General features: G+C 33.3%; 1 protein-coding gene across 3 annotated transcripts in view; it reads right to left on the bottom strand.

The window, feature by feature from the left end:
* Window positions 1-9,537: 9,537 nt before the first annotated feature.
* Window positions 9,538-14,876, bottom strand: part of LOC138938510 (ras-specific guanine nucleotide-releasing factor 1) — a 47,963-nt gene continuing 42,624 nt past the window's right edge. For 2 of the 3 annotated variants that reach the window (XM_070305552.1, XM_070305553.1), the window contains exons 19-26: window positions 14,592-14,866; window positions 14,262-14,392; window positions 13,509-13,529; window positions 12,162-12,537; window positions 11,839-11,936; window positions 11,492-11,774; window positions 11,113-11,310; window positions 9,538-10,857 (exon numbers count right to left, since the gene is read on the bottom strand). In XM_070305552.1, coding sequence (XP_070161653.1) covers window positions 10,639-10,857; window positions 11,113-11,310; window positions 11,492-11,774; window positions 11,839-11,936; window positions 12,162-12,537; window positions 13,509-13,529; window positions 14,262-14,392; window positions 14,592-14,866 — 1,601 coding nt within the window. In that variant the 3' untranslated portion in view covers window positions 9,538-10,638. The remainder of the gene's footprint in view (window positions 10,858-11,112; window positions 11,311-11,491; window positions 11,775-11,838; window positions 11,937-12,161; window positions 12,538-13,508; window positions 13,530-14,261; window positions 14,393-14,591; window positions 14,867-14,876) is intronic. The other variant, XM_070305554.1, reaches the window with a different exon arrangement.

The raw sequence follows: 14,876 nt of genomic DNA, 5'->3' as shown, positions 1-14,876 counted from the left end.
AAATTTTCAGGCTATAAATGTAATTTGATGCACGAAGGAAACTACTTAGCGTATATTTGCAAGAACCAATGTGTGTCTATTTATTAAATTGAAAAGCCGACGATCTACCGTTAACGGGGTAAAACTGGAGAAGGGGGAGGAGGCAGATATAGTAGAATATTGACATATTAAAATGCGGGCTGCCATCGGTTATTGTTAACAATACAATAAGCGGTTTATATTCATGCGAGATAATCTCATGCTGATAATTACCGATGAAGCCGTATTGCGATATGGGAGCGCGATTATAAATAAATAGAGCAATGAACGATTTGTTATAATCAACGATATTATCGAATCGCCGCTATAATGCAGTATGCATTCTTTCGCGAATAATCGCGATGTCATCGATGATGTGGTGATACAATCGCGATGCACGTTTTCAAATACCAATGTACAAAACAGCGACATTGATTTCGTTATGGAAAGTCCAAAAGGAATCATTAATATTTCGCGATTGATAACGAACGATAATCGACATCAATCTGCGGTTAAATTAATTCAGCGTTTCAATTAATGTCGAATACAAGTATTATCTTTATATATTATTCTTACAGTTTAATATTTAATTTGTAATTAGATAAATTACAAATTATAAATAAATAATGTGTAATTTATGTATTATTATTATAATAAGATTGTATAATCTACATATCACACAATTCTTACGGTCTTTTTAGCAATCTAAAATCAAAATATTAAATTTTAAATTAATAACACTTTTAATTGAATCGTCTGTCATTTTATGAGAAGTACAATTTCCCGGTGAATATTTTGCGGAGATTCTGCAGAGAGGTGAGTGACGAAGACGCAGCTGGATCATATATTACGTACGTTCATTTCAGAGGAAACCATAACATCTGCCTAATTAAGTGCAGCTTTGTCTCTGTTGAACGCTTGATTCTCTCGCAAGAATCTCGCGCGATTCTTAAAATTAATACTCATCTGTGTGCGGTGTAATTATTTGAGATTTCATCAAGTTCGTCTTTAATCACATCACGTCGGAGAGATATAAATGGTATCGCGAAACATTATCTTATTTCGAATCAGCTTGCGTCATATGATTATATCATAGCGTTTTTAGCCCATAGTCGAGACGATTAAACCAAATTTTTTATAACAAGCAAAATCGACTATATCTAATATCATTAATATAATTCACACGTCATATAAAATTATGCTGTTGTAGAAACCTTTTATGTATAATGATTTTTTTTATATTTCCATCTTTAAAAATTATCGACTTATATTGCTTTATACGAGACACATGCATGAGAGATAATATTTTCTCGCCTCCTTCAAGAAGCCAAACGATACGTCTTTTCACGACAGTTGGCGGTCGCGTTGCTACTCGCTACTGCAGAGCATTGCCATTGCAATCAGCTGGAACGGACGACTGTAACCGCGGATCCGAGTAGAATATGCCGCGAAGAGAAGTCGCTGTAGCAAAAAAAAAAAAAAAAAAAAAATCCACCGTGTAGCCGCATGTAAATGGATTGTTTTAATAACTTTGAAAGCTGCGACGCGCATCGAAGCGTTGCCATCAGAGTAAAATGGTTTTGCGCAACAAGCGTGAAGGTGGATAGCGGGGGTGTTTTGTCTCTTTTGAGAGAGTGAGGGAAGCCACTCTTGCGAAAAGAAGAGGACACCAAACAGCCATCTCATTGACGAGGTTTGATAATTAATGCGTCGCAATTCTCTCCGCGCGACTTTCTCTCAACAAATCTCAGATAATGCAAGCCGCGCACACAAATCGCGCAAACAATCATGCATGTATTTCTTTCACATATGCAGTATGTAAGATAAAAGGAAATGTAATAGTAAAAATGTAAGCGTAAAGCTTTTTGCAAGAGGTATTTACAAACTCTTCTCTTTCGATTTTCATAAAACCTAGGGGTGCATTTGTTGAGGGAAAATCTCGGATTTAAGGATCACAAAATGGAAAGAGGAATTAAGAAATATGAGGAAAGTAGTGATTGAAGATATCTAGAATTTAATGATGTAAAGTACAAATGATTGAAAACGAAAGAAAACTATGCAAATGTACGATTATATATATTTTTTGTACAGCAAAGTTAGATGTTTAGAAAAGAATGGGATTCCGCGTATTATAAATGCATTATATGTGCACGATGTTTCGTAAGTTTAGAAATTCCGTTTTCTGAAGCGATTCAGCGGGCTTACCACGGTTTAATGGCAGTCGAGTGTCCCGTGTACGGTCCACTTTGCAATATCGCGTGTTCAGCTGTGATAATTAAGTGTTACGGTTCTTGGTTCGTTATCCACTTAGTCGCCGCAATTACACGCCGGATTACGCCGCACATTCGGTAAGCAAAGTAGCAATTTGTTCCAAAGCACTGGCAATCCGGATGAAATATCACACTGTGCGGCTGCGTTACTCGATTTTAAGACTGATATTATTTGAGATTCATTATTTCTCTTCCCAAAGATATTTCTATGATGAAATATTGGTACATCATGCGTACTAACAAATAAATTATTTATAAAAATTCAATTCATATATAAAGGAAAAAGATAAATTTGTGACATGTACGTGCATGCATTCGTGTACGTCAGTGTGTTGGGCAATGCTCCACAAAAAAAAAGTATATATATATGGGTGTAATCTTTTTATATTAAAAAGAGGAACGCTCTTATGAAAATATAAATATTTTTTAAATAATTTATGAAATATTGTATGCTTTGAAAAATAGGATATATACCATGTGTGGATATTAATGTGTGGATGTGAATAATAACAATTAAGGTAATAAGAGAAGTATATACAAGAGAAGTATACAGAAGAATATTTTCTATTTAATGTATACAGATCGAAGATATAAAATATTTGATAGACAATGGACAGCTTTAACGATTACTGTATAATATTCAAGAATAGAGATTAGCCTTCCTTTTTACTCTCTCTCTTTCTTGTGAACAACGAAATTATCAACTATTTAGCTTATCAATGGCTTATAAACATGTACAACATTAAAATCCTGATTGAGAATTAAAGACAACAGCGAAATTTTATATATATACATATATATATATATATATATATATATACAATATATATAATATGTATATATATTACATATATTTTTATATATTTTAATTTTTATTTATTATATTATATTTATAACAGCTAAGGTTCCAACTTTCGTGTTATTTATGATATTGTTATTTTCTTCTTTGATTTAATAATGACCTTTTGATTCTGTCCGAACAAGATTAGCAATAATATAATCGTGATAATAATTACTTACACTATATGTCAAAAAGGTATTGAGGAAGTGGCGAACGTTGCTGTTGCGCAAAATTGATTTTTTTTTTTTTTTTTTTTTCATAATTTTGTTTCATACGACATTTCATGTAAAGTTCAATACATAATCTGGCTTTAACTACATAAAATGTCGAGAGACTTATGTACAATATTTAAGAGCAAACACTCATCGACAGATCATCTTGAGGAGTTATAATAATTAGCGTGATCTACATTTGCAAAAATCAAGCTTATTCAACAGTCATCGCCGCGCACTTGAATCTCTACATTAGTATGACTGATACTTAGTTAACATTTACTCACAACCAGCTGATGATTTGTGATCGATTAGTATTCGGCTTACTTTAGTCAAAGAAACATCACATTGCACACTTAAAAATACACGTCAACACGCAATTTTATCCTTACACGCTCACTTTACATAGCCCACTTACACGATAATGACGATATTTTCTTGAACAGATTAGCGATAATTGTTAATCAGAAAAGAGAAACCAAGTATTCTTCTGTATAAAGATTTCAATTAGGAGAATCGAAAAAGAAAAAAATTCGATCTATTAAAAGTGTAAAAATTTAAATTATTTTTTAAATCTTTTATTTTTTGAATGTCCAAGAATTTGTAACTTTGCGGAGAAAAAATTGAAGATTTCAAGTAATTACTAGTTTCTCTTTAAAGAAAATAAATATAAATTTCCAGGAAAAACTTTTTATCTTATTAAATATATTTTTAAAATAATTTGTATCTATTGTTTAATTATATCGTTGGAGTATCAAGAAAAGTAAGAAAGTTCGCAAGGTGAAATATCGCCGATATGAAGACGTTTTTTTTTAAGAAGTTATGACTAGAAAGATTTAAAATGGGAGAACAAGGGGAATCACGGATTTTAAAGTCCTACGCGTTCTCATTTAACAATACGCTTTTCGTGTGTATCTACTTTAAATGCTATTCAAAAAATAGAAGGAGAAAACTTTTTACTCTTACGGTATTTCCCTACCGAAAATCCTTTCTATCGTTAATCTCTCTAAGCTTTCCTAAGCACTTAACCCGTACAATCACAAATAAACAAAAAAAGAATCTTACAAGGTATATATGTGCACATAATACACACAGAGTGTTTCAAGACTCACGGTTTTATTCGCGTGATTTCTCAAAGTTTCCTAAAAGACGATATTCCTTTAAGCGATATCTCTAAAAAATAACTTTTTAATTGACCACAAAGAATTTTAAACAAATTACTGAATATTATTATTAATAATAAAAATATTTTTGGTAAAATTGCAAAATTAGGGGATTTTTGTAAGATTAATGTACTCGACTTTGCGTTTGCATTTCCATCATCAATTTGTGCATAATAGAAAAATCATTATGGAAAATTGTCATAAGTCTTATTCTCTTCTGTATTACGCTTATGTTTATCGATGAGTAATTCTTTTTAGTCTTGCGAGAAAAAATATAGATCTTATCGCGTATTAAAAGATACGAATAATATACTTGTAAAACATTTTAACTGTGTGCTATCGCAATTGGCGATTCGAATTGGTTAGTTCTCGTTGCGAGATAATTTTAATCGACAAGAAGCTAACAACACAAGAACGACAATTATATTTATATATAGTGCCGCATATCGATATTAAGGAATGAGGTAACTTTGGTTAAGACGGTACCTTACAGTACCCACAATTATTCGTAATAATTATATCCTAGTGTTTATAACGACAATTACGTTTAGTTGAAAGATCATAAATCGTGTGATTAAAGTACAATAAATGTTTTTTTGCGTATTACTTTAATGTTTATTGTTAACTCGACTAATTCTACTAATTCAGATTAATATTCGTATTTTACAAAGACCGCGATTTGTTTTCTAAATTGATAATTTTGAAGCAATCCTTCATTCGGATATTTCTCGCGTATCTTCTTTAGAATATTCGTGCAGAATTATAAGAGCCAAAATATTTATTTTCAACGCCGAATTGTGCCTTCAATTATTAATGAAGTTTTTGCAATTATATGCATAAGATAAACGCGTTTAGTCGTTCCTATGCAGCTTTCATCAAATGTGAATCAAGCCGTTGTCTTTTGCATTATAAATCACGACGCAAAACTAGATTATCGTGAAAGAAAAAAAATTCAGGAGTTCTGTTTGAATTAGCCACTGGTTAATGAAATTTCATTATTCGAGAATTTGCATGAAAAGTAAGCGGACTCTAGAAAATTCTCGGCAATTATGAGTGTCAATTCTGCTGTATCTCTTTGCGGTTAAAACGAAAGTCTCGATGAAGGCGCTATTCGATTAAGCTGTTGTCTTATGATTATAACTTATTTCTCGATAGCTTAAAAGTACAATGGGAGATAAGAGAATATCGCGCTACGTCATTCATTAACGCGATAAAATGGCACAAAATTATATTAAATAGGTACCGGTAAGTACCGCATCTTTACACTATGATTTTGAGAACGGAGATCTTAATATCCCATTCTCGTCGTTAGCTGGATACAATAAAATGACATATCTTAATTGTATGTACGCGATAATGCAATGTTACATCTGCGCGTTTTATTACATTAATAGTAATCAAGTCGATCGATAATCATCATCCTCCGTATAGCAAGATCTATCAACAACAATAATGGCTGCCTAGTGCAACGCATGTTCAATATGTAACTAGAATTATATACAAGGAAGTGTGCGTGACACATATCGATATCTATTATAGCGCTCACGTGAGTGTCACGGTACGCCACGTAAATACGTATATATGTATGTGCGAAAGCGCGCTAATGAAATCCGCAACTTTTATCTCTCAAAGAGATCATTCAGAATGCTTGAAGGTACTTGGAGCACGATTGCCGAAATAGAAGAATTAACAACTTATTTGGCACTTTGAAAAAAAAAAAAAAAAAAAAAAGGACGATGTGTGGGAAAAACCATTAACTGTTTGTTAAACTGCATGATAATACATTAGTAATTACAGTTAAATAATATTAATCATGTGTAATCTGATAATTAAACCGGCAAGTTATTTTTTAATCGTTACATAAAAATTTCCTTGTAATAACATGGGTATTTTTTAATTATACATTTTAATAACAATAACATTAACATATGAGAATTTCGCGAAACGAGTCGCGAAATAATTCCGTGAAAAAAGAAAAAGAATAACTTGTTGCGTGAATATAATGGCCAATTGGATTATATTTGAAGGATGACCAAGAATTGTCATAATAACAATTCATAGAAAATGTTAGCCGATCGTAATCTTATAACTTTGTACACATCCTAGAATTAAAAGATATTCTTCCACACACACATGTTATACGATAGAGCTTTGTGGTGTCTTGCGAGCAAGCGAGTAGAAGACGAGGAAAAGAGAAATACTAGCTCGCAAACGCTTAGATAATTCTGCAATACGATATTATTTACGGCAATCGGATACACGTTGAAGTATTCTGAATTTAACAGATCTTTTAAACATAAGACTTCTCAGAGTTGGTTGCATTGGCATTTGCTAACGCTATTCATAATCTTAATATTTGTTCTTTAACGCTATCGTAATAATTCGGACTATGATCGGAAAAAGGACATGGAATCGTTAATTAGAGTTGTTCTAATAAAAATTGCCGATCCAGTCGACTCTATAACTTGTCGCGTAATCTTCTCTCACATTGGCACGAGACTTTGATAAGAGGTGGACAATTTCTTTAAATAGCCAATAACTTTGGAAACTATCTCGCGAATTACACAAACATTCAATAAAATTAGAATACAAATCTAATTTCGAATTTGAAATTGTTTTAAAAATTCATTAAAATTAAACTGTCTCTTGACATAAAATAACTCTTTAATTTATCAAAATAATTTTTAAAAATTTATTTAATTTTTTCAGATGAAACATATGTCGTAAACAAAAAAATGTAATTACTTACTATATTTCATATAGTAAAAATCACTAACATCCGTCTCTAATATTTTTATTTCACTGAACCATAACATGACTGCTGTAGATATATCCGTTCTACGGGCCATTTTGTTCAGTAGAAGGGGCTTTGCGTTCCTCACTCTTGGCTTGGATCGTTCGCGACGATGCAAGAAAGCAGTCGTAAGAGGAACTGGCATTAAAATCACAGAGAGGACAGCGACAATACGCGGTCAGGATAAAATCGCGAGAATGCGAATTGCATAAATTTTAATATTTCAATTACAATAATGTTATGTGGATGTCATGTCGAAAGAGCGATGAGTTTTGAAGAGTCAGGTATTTTTCGAATTTATATAATTATATAAGTATATAAATTCGAAGAAACACGTAATTACGTGAAATAATTTGAATTGCACGAATTGTTCCATAATGCATTTTAAACGCGATTTTATGATCGAATGAGATCAGAGAGAGCCATCGATCTGTATCGAAAGGTCATCACATGCATCTCGAAATTTATAGCCGCTTGAGCGAATACACACACGCAGAAATACTTGGATCCTAAAGGGCGTTAATAATTATTACGATATTGATTGTGACAGTGATATGCTCCGTCTAATTGTAAAATTATCCGCGAACATTCGGATTCGCGAATTCTGTTTCTCTACCTTTCTCTTCTTCCTACCGTACCTTTGAACTTTCAATAGGGAATACATGTCTCCTCATTGGACGCTTTGTATCTATCGAAAGAATCTACACATGAACACAAGATTTTGGAATAATTTTCGCTGTTACAACGAACGTTTAACGTTGCTTGCGCAACATGCGTTTAATTACATCAGTTAAAACATTGATGGATTCTGTAAGTAAGTCGCAATTTGCACGATTAACCCGTTCTTAGACTATTTAACAATCAAAGAATATTGCGATAAAAAAAAAATTATTTTATTCAAATTTATATTAGTTAATCTAATTTAACGCGAAATTATTAGGGGATGGATTAATCATGCGAATTGAGAATTACTCTCGTTCTCGTGTATTCTACGTCTATAATAGATAATAGTATCACATACACTGAAAAATGAGAATGAATGTGCAAACCATAAGCGATATTTTCCGAAAACATAAGATGCACACATGATCTGCGGATCACACCCGGAGATTATAGTCGCATCGACTTTTGAAGATAATTTGATAAGAGTAACGAGAGGGGAAGTTCGATATATTTACGATTAATTGGTCGCATGTCGTCCTCGAACGGCGCAGCCGTAAAGACAATGATACGAGGAATCGCGGAAGGATTTTATCATTTCGATGAATAAGACACCCAACCGCCATATCGTACTGCACGATTTACTCCGAATCCTTTGAGAATAAACTCTTGTTGTTTACACACGTTCCGTACATATGTTCTAACATCATATGTTCTAACCGCATGGCGCGTCGCCTTAAAATATACTTGCACTACTTGCACGTTGAAGATGCGAATGCGAGCGGTTGGGATTTTGCTCATCGCTTTTTCAAAGAGCGGCACTTCGAAGAAAACCTTTCATTATGCACTTAATTATAAGTGTGTGGTCCGCGTGCGATATATGGTTTCTATATTCGGACTCAGAAGGATCGTATACATCTCGCATCACGGGAATGTCAAGTATGCTGAGAGAGAGAGAGATGCAGAAACGCATCCAGAGTCTTTTAATAAACGTAAAGTTAAAAATGTAGAGAGATGTGTAAATATATATATATACAATATAATATATGTATATAAATTTTTTCGTGCTTGAGATTTCTCGCCTTCTTCTTTTAATACACCTTCATAGAGAGAATGCCAGTTTTCTTTCCAGACTACCTGGTCGTACTTTGCTATGTATATATATATATATATATATATATATATATATATATATATATATATATATCGAATAAAAATATAAAGGCGAGCGAGAGAGACATTGATTTCGAATTATATTAAATAGTTGATATGTGTGTATCCCTCCCCCCCCCCCCGCCCCACTCCTCTGTGTATACAAGACTTTAATCTCGTCTGGCAAACAGAGGAAATTCTTGTAGTTTTAAAGATGCGTTTATAAATATTATTTTAACGATAATGCTTACAAAATTGAAATACAATATATAACGAAAAAATGAATATTATGAAATATTGATAATGCGAATTTTGATTAATAAAAATGAGATTATATAATATAATTATTAAAATATAAAATTGTTTTTCAATAATAATAATTGAGACGATTGTAAAAATGGTTTCAAAGATGCTTGACTAACTTGAGTTTTTTCTTTTTTTTTTTTTTTTTTTTGTTTTAATATTCGTAGCGACAATTTGAATTAGAAACGGAAAACACAGCGATGTCTTTACGCTATTGATTGTCGAAATACAATCCCATTCAACCTCTCACGCCTCTCGTCTGTTTTCTTAAAGGTACTCATTCGAACTGCTTATGTACGCGTGATAATACTGGCTCGATTGAACTGGATTAAACTAAAATCAGTGATAGTTTTTTGTTGCTTTCGCCAAGATAATTTGATCGGTGTCAACGACACAATTTATATACTGTAAAAAATGAAGATATTCTTCGAAATATGCGTTATTTAGCGGATTGATCACATTTCTGAGCGCTTTGGATTACTTACTCGTGAATCAACAACACGGAGAGAGAGAGAGAGAGAGAGAGAGAGAACATTAATTATAATCATGTTATTATAAGAAAGTCTCTTTCATCGTTCGTTACTAATCTTGTACTGTTATCATCAGTAGATTTTACATGCACACCGTCGTATTCAATTTTCTGGAATTTCTATACTCGTACTATTATTACATTTTATTATTATTAAATGTTTTTACTAAAATCTACAATTTTCTTGTTCAGTATCCTCCCATGCAACTTTGAATTACGACAGAGAAACTCTTTCTCTCTTAAAAACTTAAAAACAGCATTAGAATAATTAAAAGATGGAAAAGAGAACAATTCTATTAACATAGAATATTTCGTCGAAACCTAATCAGTTTTGTTATGTTACAATTGTTACGCCTACTAACAATTCTCTGATAAGTCTTCCATCCGCGAATAAAGAGGCCGATTCTGTGCGACGATGAGATCATTGTTAAGCTTACTTATCTAATGTTTACGCAAATATCTTGTAAAACGTAAAATACGAATGACAAGAGAAATGGACGTCGAACGTTACGTTATAAGCGGAAATGGACAGAAATAATGGACGGGGCTGTGAAAAACACGACGAGTCGCATTTGCGATCGTCCTTCAAGGATCGATCGCTCGCAACAGAGAGTTAACCCTTTCGAAATTTCAGAATTTCTTTATCGTTCGTTAGAAAATAATGATGTAATTGAATTGCTTTACGAGAGACAAAATTCATTTCGTAGACGTATGACTGACCGAAGGAGGCAGACCGATTAAACTAGAATTACTTAACTTGGACGTTCTGGGTTCGATCTCCAAGGACATGCGATATAGATCCTTTTCGTTCAGCAAGAGCGATGTGTCCAACAGATAGTTGGTTACCTTAGCGATTAATTCGATTTTGTAGGGGGTTTGCTGGAAATGCCGTATCTCGCGAATTACATGAGAGATCTGAAAATGCACATAGTATTGTTTCATTCAACAACGTAGATAGTATGATATAATTAATTAAATAACATCATTAAATTAAATTTAAATTAAAGATTCTTCTTTTTATTTTTTCCTCTTATCTTTTTTCCATTTAATAATATTTATTTCTATTTTATTTTTCTTTTCTATTAATTTTTGTTTCTAATCTCAAAAGGACTTAAAAATTTGAGAACAAATTTAAGATCTTGAAAATTGATTTGGAAAAATATCGCTTACCATTCGCATTTTCGAAAAATTCAAAAGACCATCGTCGGTAATGTTTGGAGTACCCTCCTCGATAAATGAGAGATCGGTGAGGTAAATTCCTAAGTAAGGGATACAGGGTGGATCGCATCGATGTAAAGCGTCTCGCAAATTTCTGAAGCGACCATCGGATGAGACGATATGTTGTAGCCTATCTATCGTCTGCTTTGTCTGAAAATTAATAATAATTGTATAATAATCTGATCGTATATATACATTATCAATTAGTTATGGTACTTTATTATCGACATAATCGACATAAAAGTTATGAAAAATTATTTAGTCATCTATTAGTGGCCTTTACTTGTTTGAAAGATGAATTTGTAATTATATAGGAATTCTATTAGATTACCGTTTTGGGAACTTTCTCCCATGTTTTCTTCAGCCTGTATACGCTGCTGTTCGTGAACGCTGCGCAAATCTGCAGCACGCCATTGTAATTATGTAAAACCCTGTTGATATCGGCGACCGCGGTCCATTTCTCGATAGCCGCAACTCTGGCTGACATGTTGGAACGACGAATAATTTCGGAAACGACTAATTGCGACACCTCGTTGAATCGCTTCGTCATAAGAAGGATATGAGGCGCCCGAGTTGCCTTGTCCGTCTTCATCCACGCTTGTCCAAGAAATTCCCTGAGAAGTAAATTATGTATTGTATGGTAGCAACAGCGATTTTATTTAGTAATTTATTACTTACTCGCTGGTGATAGAGACGAATATTTGATAATCCAGATATGTCATCTGTTCCGCGATTTCTAGTGCAGACAATGTCTCGATACTCTCCTTACTCTGAACCTGAAAATAATTCGTAATCATACCTTAATATATGTACGTATATCTATCTCTAGACTTTACTAAGCTAAATTTTATATTATTATATTTAATTAAATCTTTAATTCCAAGAACTACTTCTCGCAAATAATGAATATTATAGAATGGAGTTTTTTTTTTTTTTTTTTTTTTTGCTAGACACAATATCGGACGAATAAGAAGAGAAAGATATAATTTCTCGTTACTTACTGATGGCGGAGTTAATAATTTCTTCAGATCGACCTTATTAGTGTCGGATTCTTCCTTGGTGATTAATCTCAGCAATTGACTGGCCGCCTTGTGTTCAGCCGGCAATAGATTCGGGCTGTAATTGATGTCTTCCAAAAACTCAATGGTCAGATTTTTTAATTTCTGATCCATCTCGAAATCCTGGGCATGCTTGGATACCCAATGTCTGAGGACGTTCAATACTCTCATTGTCGCGGCGGTCGACATCACCGATTCCTTCCTTCTATTTTTGTCCCGATTACGATTATTCCCGTCGCTCATAGGTCCTTTGTCCGGTGGATTGCTCGAAGCAGAGGTCGCGATGGCAAATGCGGTCGCCGCGGTAGACGTGCTACTCCTGAATTCGGGATTAATTTTAGTAACGTATCAACGATCATATTAAATATAAATCAAAATCGCGAGTCTATTCGTGAATTACTTTTCATCTTGACGATCTACCCGTCCATTCTATGCTCTGCGTTTTAATTTGCGAGTCATTCGCGATGCATTTCAAACACCTTATCGTGCTAAAGGAACGAAAGCATGACATCGGGGAAAGAATTCAGCTCGCGATTAACATGTATCTGTATTTTTTTAATTAAACTTTATATCATCATACAATACGCATCGTGAATGATCTATGCTAATAATATCCATTGTGCATATCGAGTCGCAAAAAAAAATTCTACTATATCGGCAAGTCAGCGGTGTAAATTCTTTTATTTGCTATTTTCGCTAATGTGCTGCTAGTACAAAGTATATTAAGTTTTGGAAACAGGTATTGCAACTGACGATTCAGGCAAATTCAAATTTTGATGCTATAGTAATTGTACAATTCATCAACAAGGACGCTATTTATCGCGTCTTCTGTATCATGAAAAAAATGTAGAGATAGCATCGAAATCCGAATTCACCGGAATTATATTACCGATTCCAATTCTGGAATATTTAGCACTATAAGCACGTATATCAAGTGAGACAAGGCGGTTATCGGGTAAAAACTATTTCTATTTCGTTTGATCCATTCACTCGTTTGCTATGGGGTGCATTCTATAAACGATCAAATAGATTGAATGAGATGTATCGTCAGTTTAATATACATAATTAAATCGCAAGGAAAGAGCGTTGCTTGTGAGGATTACGTGATCTTTGGAATTAATAACTCTAAGAGTTTAGAAAAAGATTTCTAATAATAGAAATAATAATAGGATAGAACACAAGACGAGAACATTTCAAGCTTCTTTTAAAGATGTCGCAAGCAGAAAAAGAATTGTAGCCATGCCACACGTAATAAGTGGATAATGACACTTTCAAAATGAGCCCACTTACCAGATAGATTCAGGTCCAATGCTATGAACGACACAAAACAATACATGAAATACAGTAGAAACAGCAGGAATATCTTTCTAATATAAGGGATCACTTTAATTTAATCTTGAAGATGGTGATAAGAATATAATTTATCGGGCAAAATGGAATAAAAATTTGAAATAGGGTGATAATTTTTTGCATTATGATTATTATTAGCATTTTATCTATCAAGAGTAAAAGAAATCAAGGTGTTAAGATATTTACGAATTATTCAAAAAGTGTATATCGTATAAAAATAAATTTTAAATTATTTATAAAATGACTTTCACAGGAGACGGATATGATTTATAATACATTTACAATATATTTACAATTTTTTCAATACAAATAGATACGATTTAATTATGGCTAGAAATTTTCAGATTGGGTTTTAAAAAATAAATTTTTGCAGAACAAGGAATTATGTTAGAAAAATGTTATTTACTACCTTACGGATTAGACTATGAAAAGATACTAAACGCTCTATAAACTATTTCTATTTCTTTCTAAATTCCTTTTTCCAAAAAATGAACTTAACTGTGAATTTGGTAAATGAAACATGATATCGAGAAGAAGCTCTCATGCGTTAGAAAGCAGAAGTCGCCACCTGTGGCACTCAACATTCAGCTAAAACGAAATAGAGATAACTTTTATCGATATACGAACGTCTTTAAATTGTAAGAGACACAAAGAAATGCAGATACGATAAAATAAAACCATATTCGAACGAACCTTCGATGACTCTGGCGGAAGCTTGTTATTACCACACCGGCTTTGCTGGACACTTGCTGAACATCGTGCTGAAAATTGCTATGCTGCGAAGAGACCTCCTCATGCATCGATCGCCTACTTGCCCAATAATTCTGCAAAACGATCGCAAAATTGCGAATCTTTGTTAAATAACACGAGAAATTCAATTATATGCTATAAATTAATATGAAAGCAATTTTCGAAATTTAATGTATGTTTAATGTTCATTTAATAATGCTAAAAAAGTAGATCGATTAAATTAATTTAGTAAATCCGTGAAAAGAAATTTTTAGATTTTGTTATCATACATACTCCAGTTATAGTGGAGATCGAGCCGCTCCTCGTGGTGCCCGGTGGCGCAGAAGCGATCGATGCCCTATGCTCCGGATATTGCTGTTGCTGATTCTGCTGCGTCGATTGTTTAAAAGAGCATACACTTTCGTCGTCGCTCGGCGTAGATCGCTCCTCCTTGCTCGTTCTCGTTTCCTTGCTCGGCGGAGAAGTAGGCGTTTTCCTTGGCGTATCCGGTTTGGCAGATTCGGCTGAGTGTGATGTTTGTTGTATGTCGTCATAAGTAAATTGTACCTCTATAATTTA

The sequence above is a fragment of the Polyergus mexicanus genome, unplaced genomic scaffold, assembly GCF_030449975.1.
Source record: "Polyergus mexicanus isolate NDT 795.1 unplaced genomic scaffold, iyPolMexi1.0 SCAF_13, whole genome shotgun sequence".
Classification (NCBI taxonomy): domain Eukaryota; kingdom Metazoa; phylum Arthropoda; class Insecta; order Hymenoptera; family Formicidae; genus Polyergus; species Polyergus mexicanus.
The sequence above is the reverse complement of the archived record's forward strand: the minus strand, read 5'-3'. Positions and strand labels throughout refer to the sequence as shown.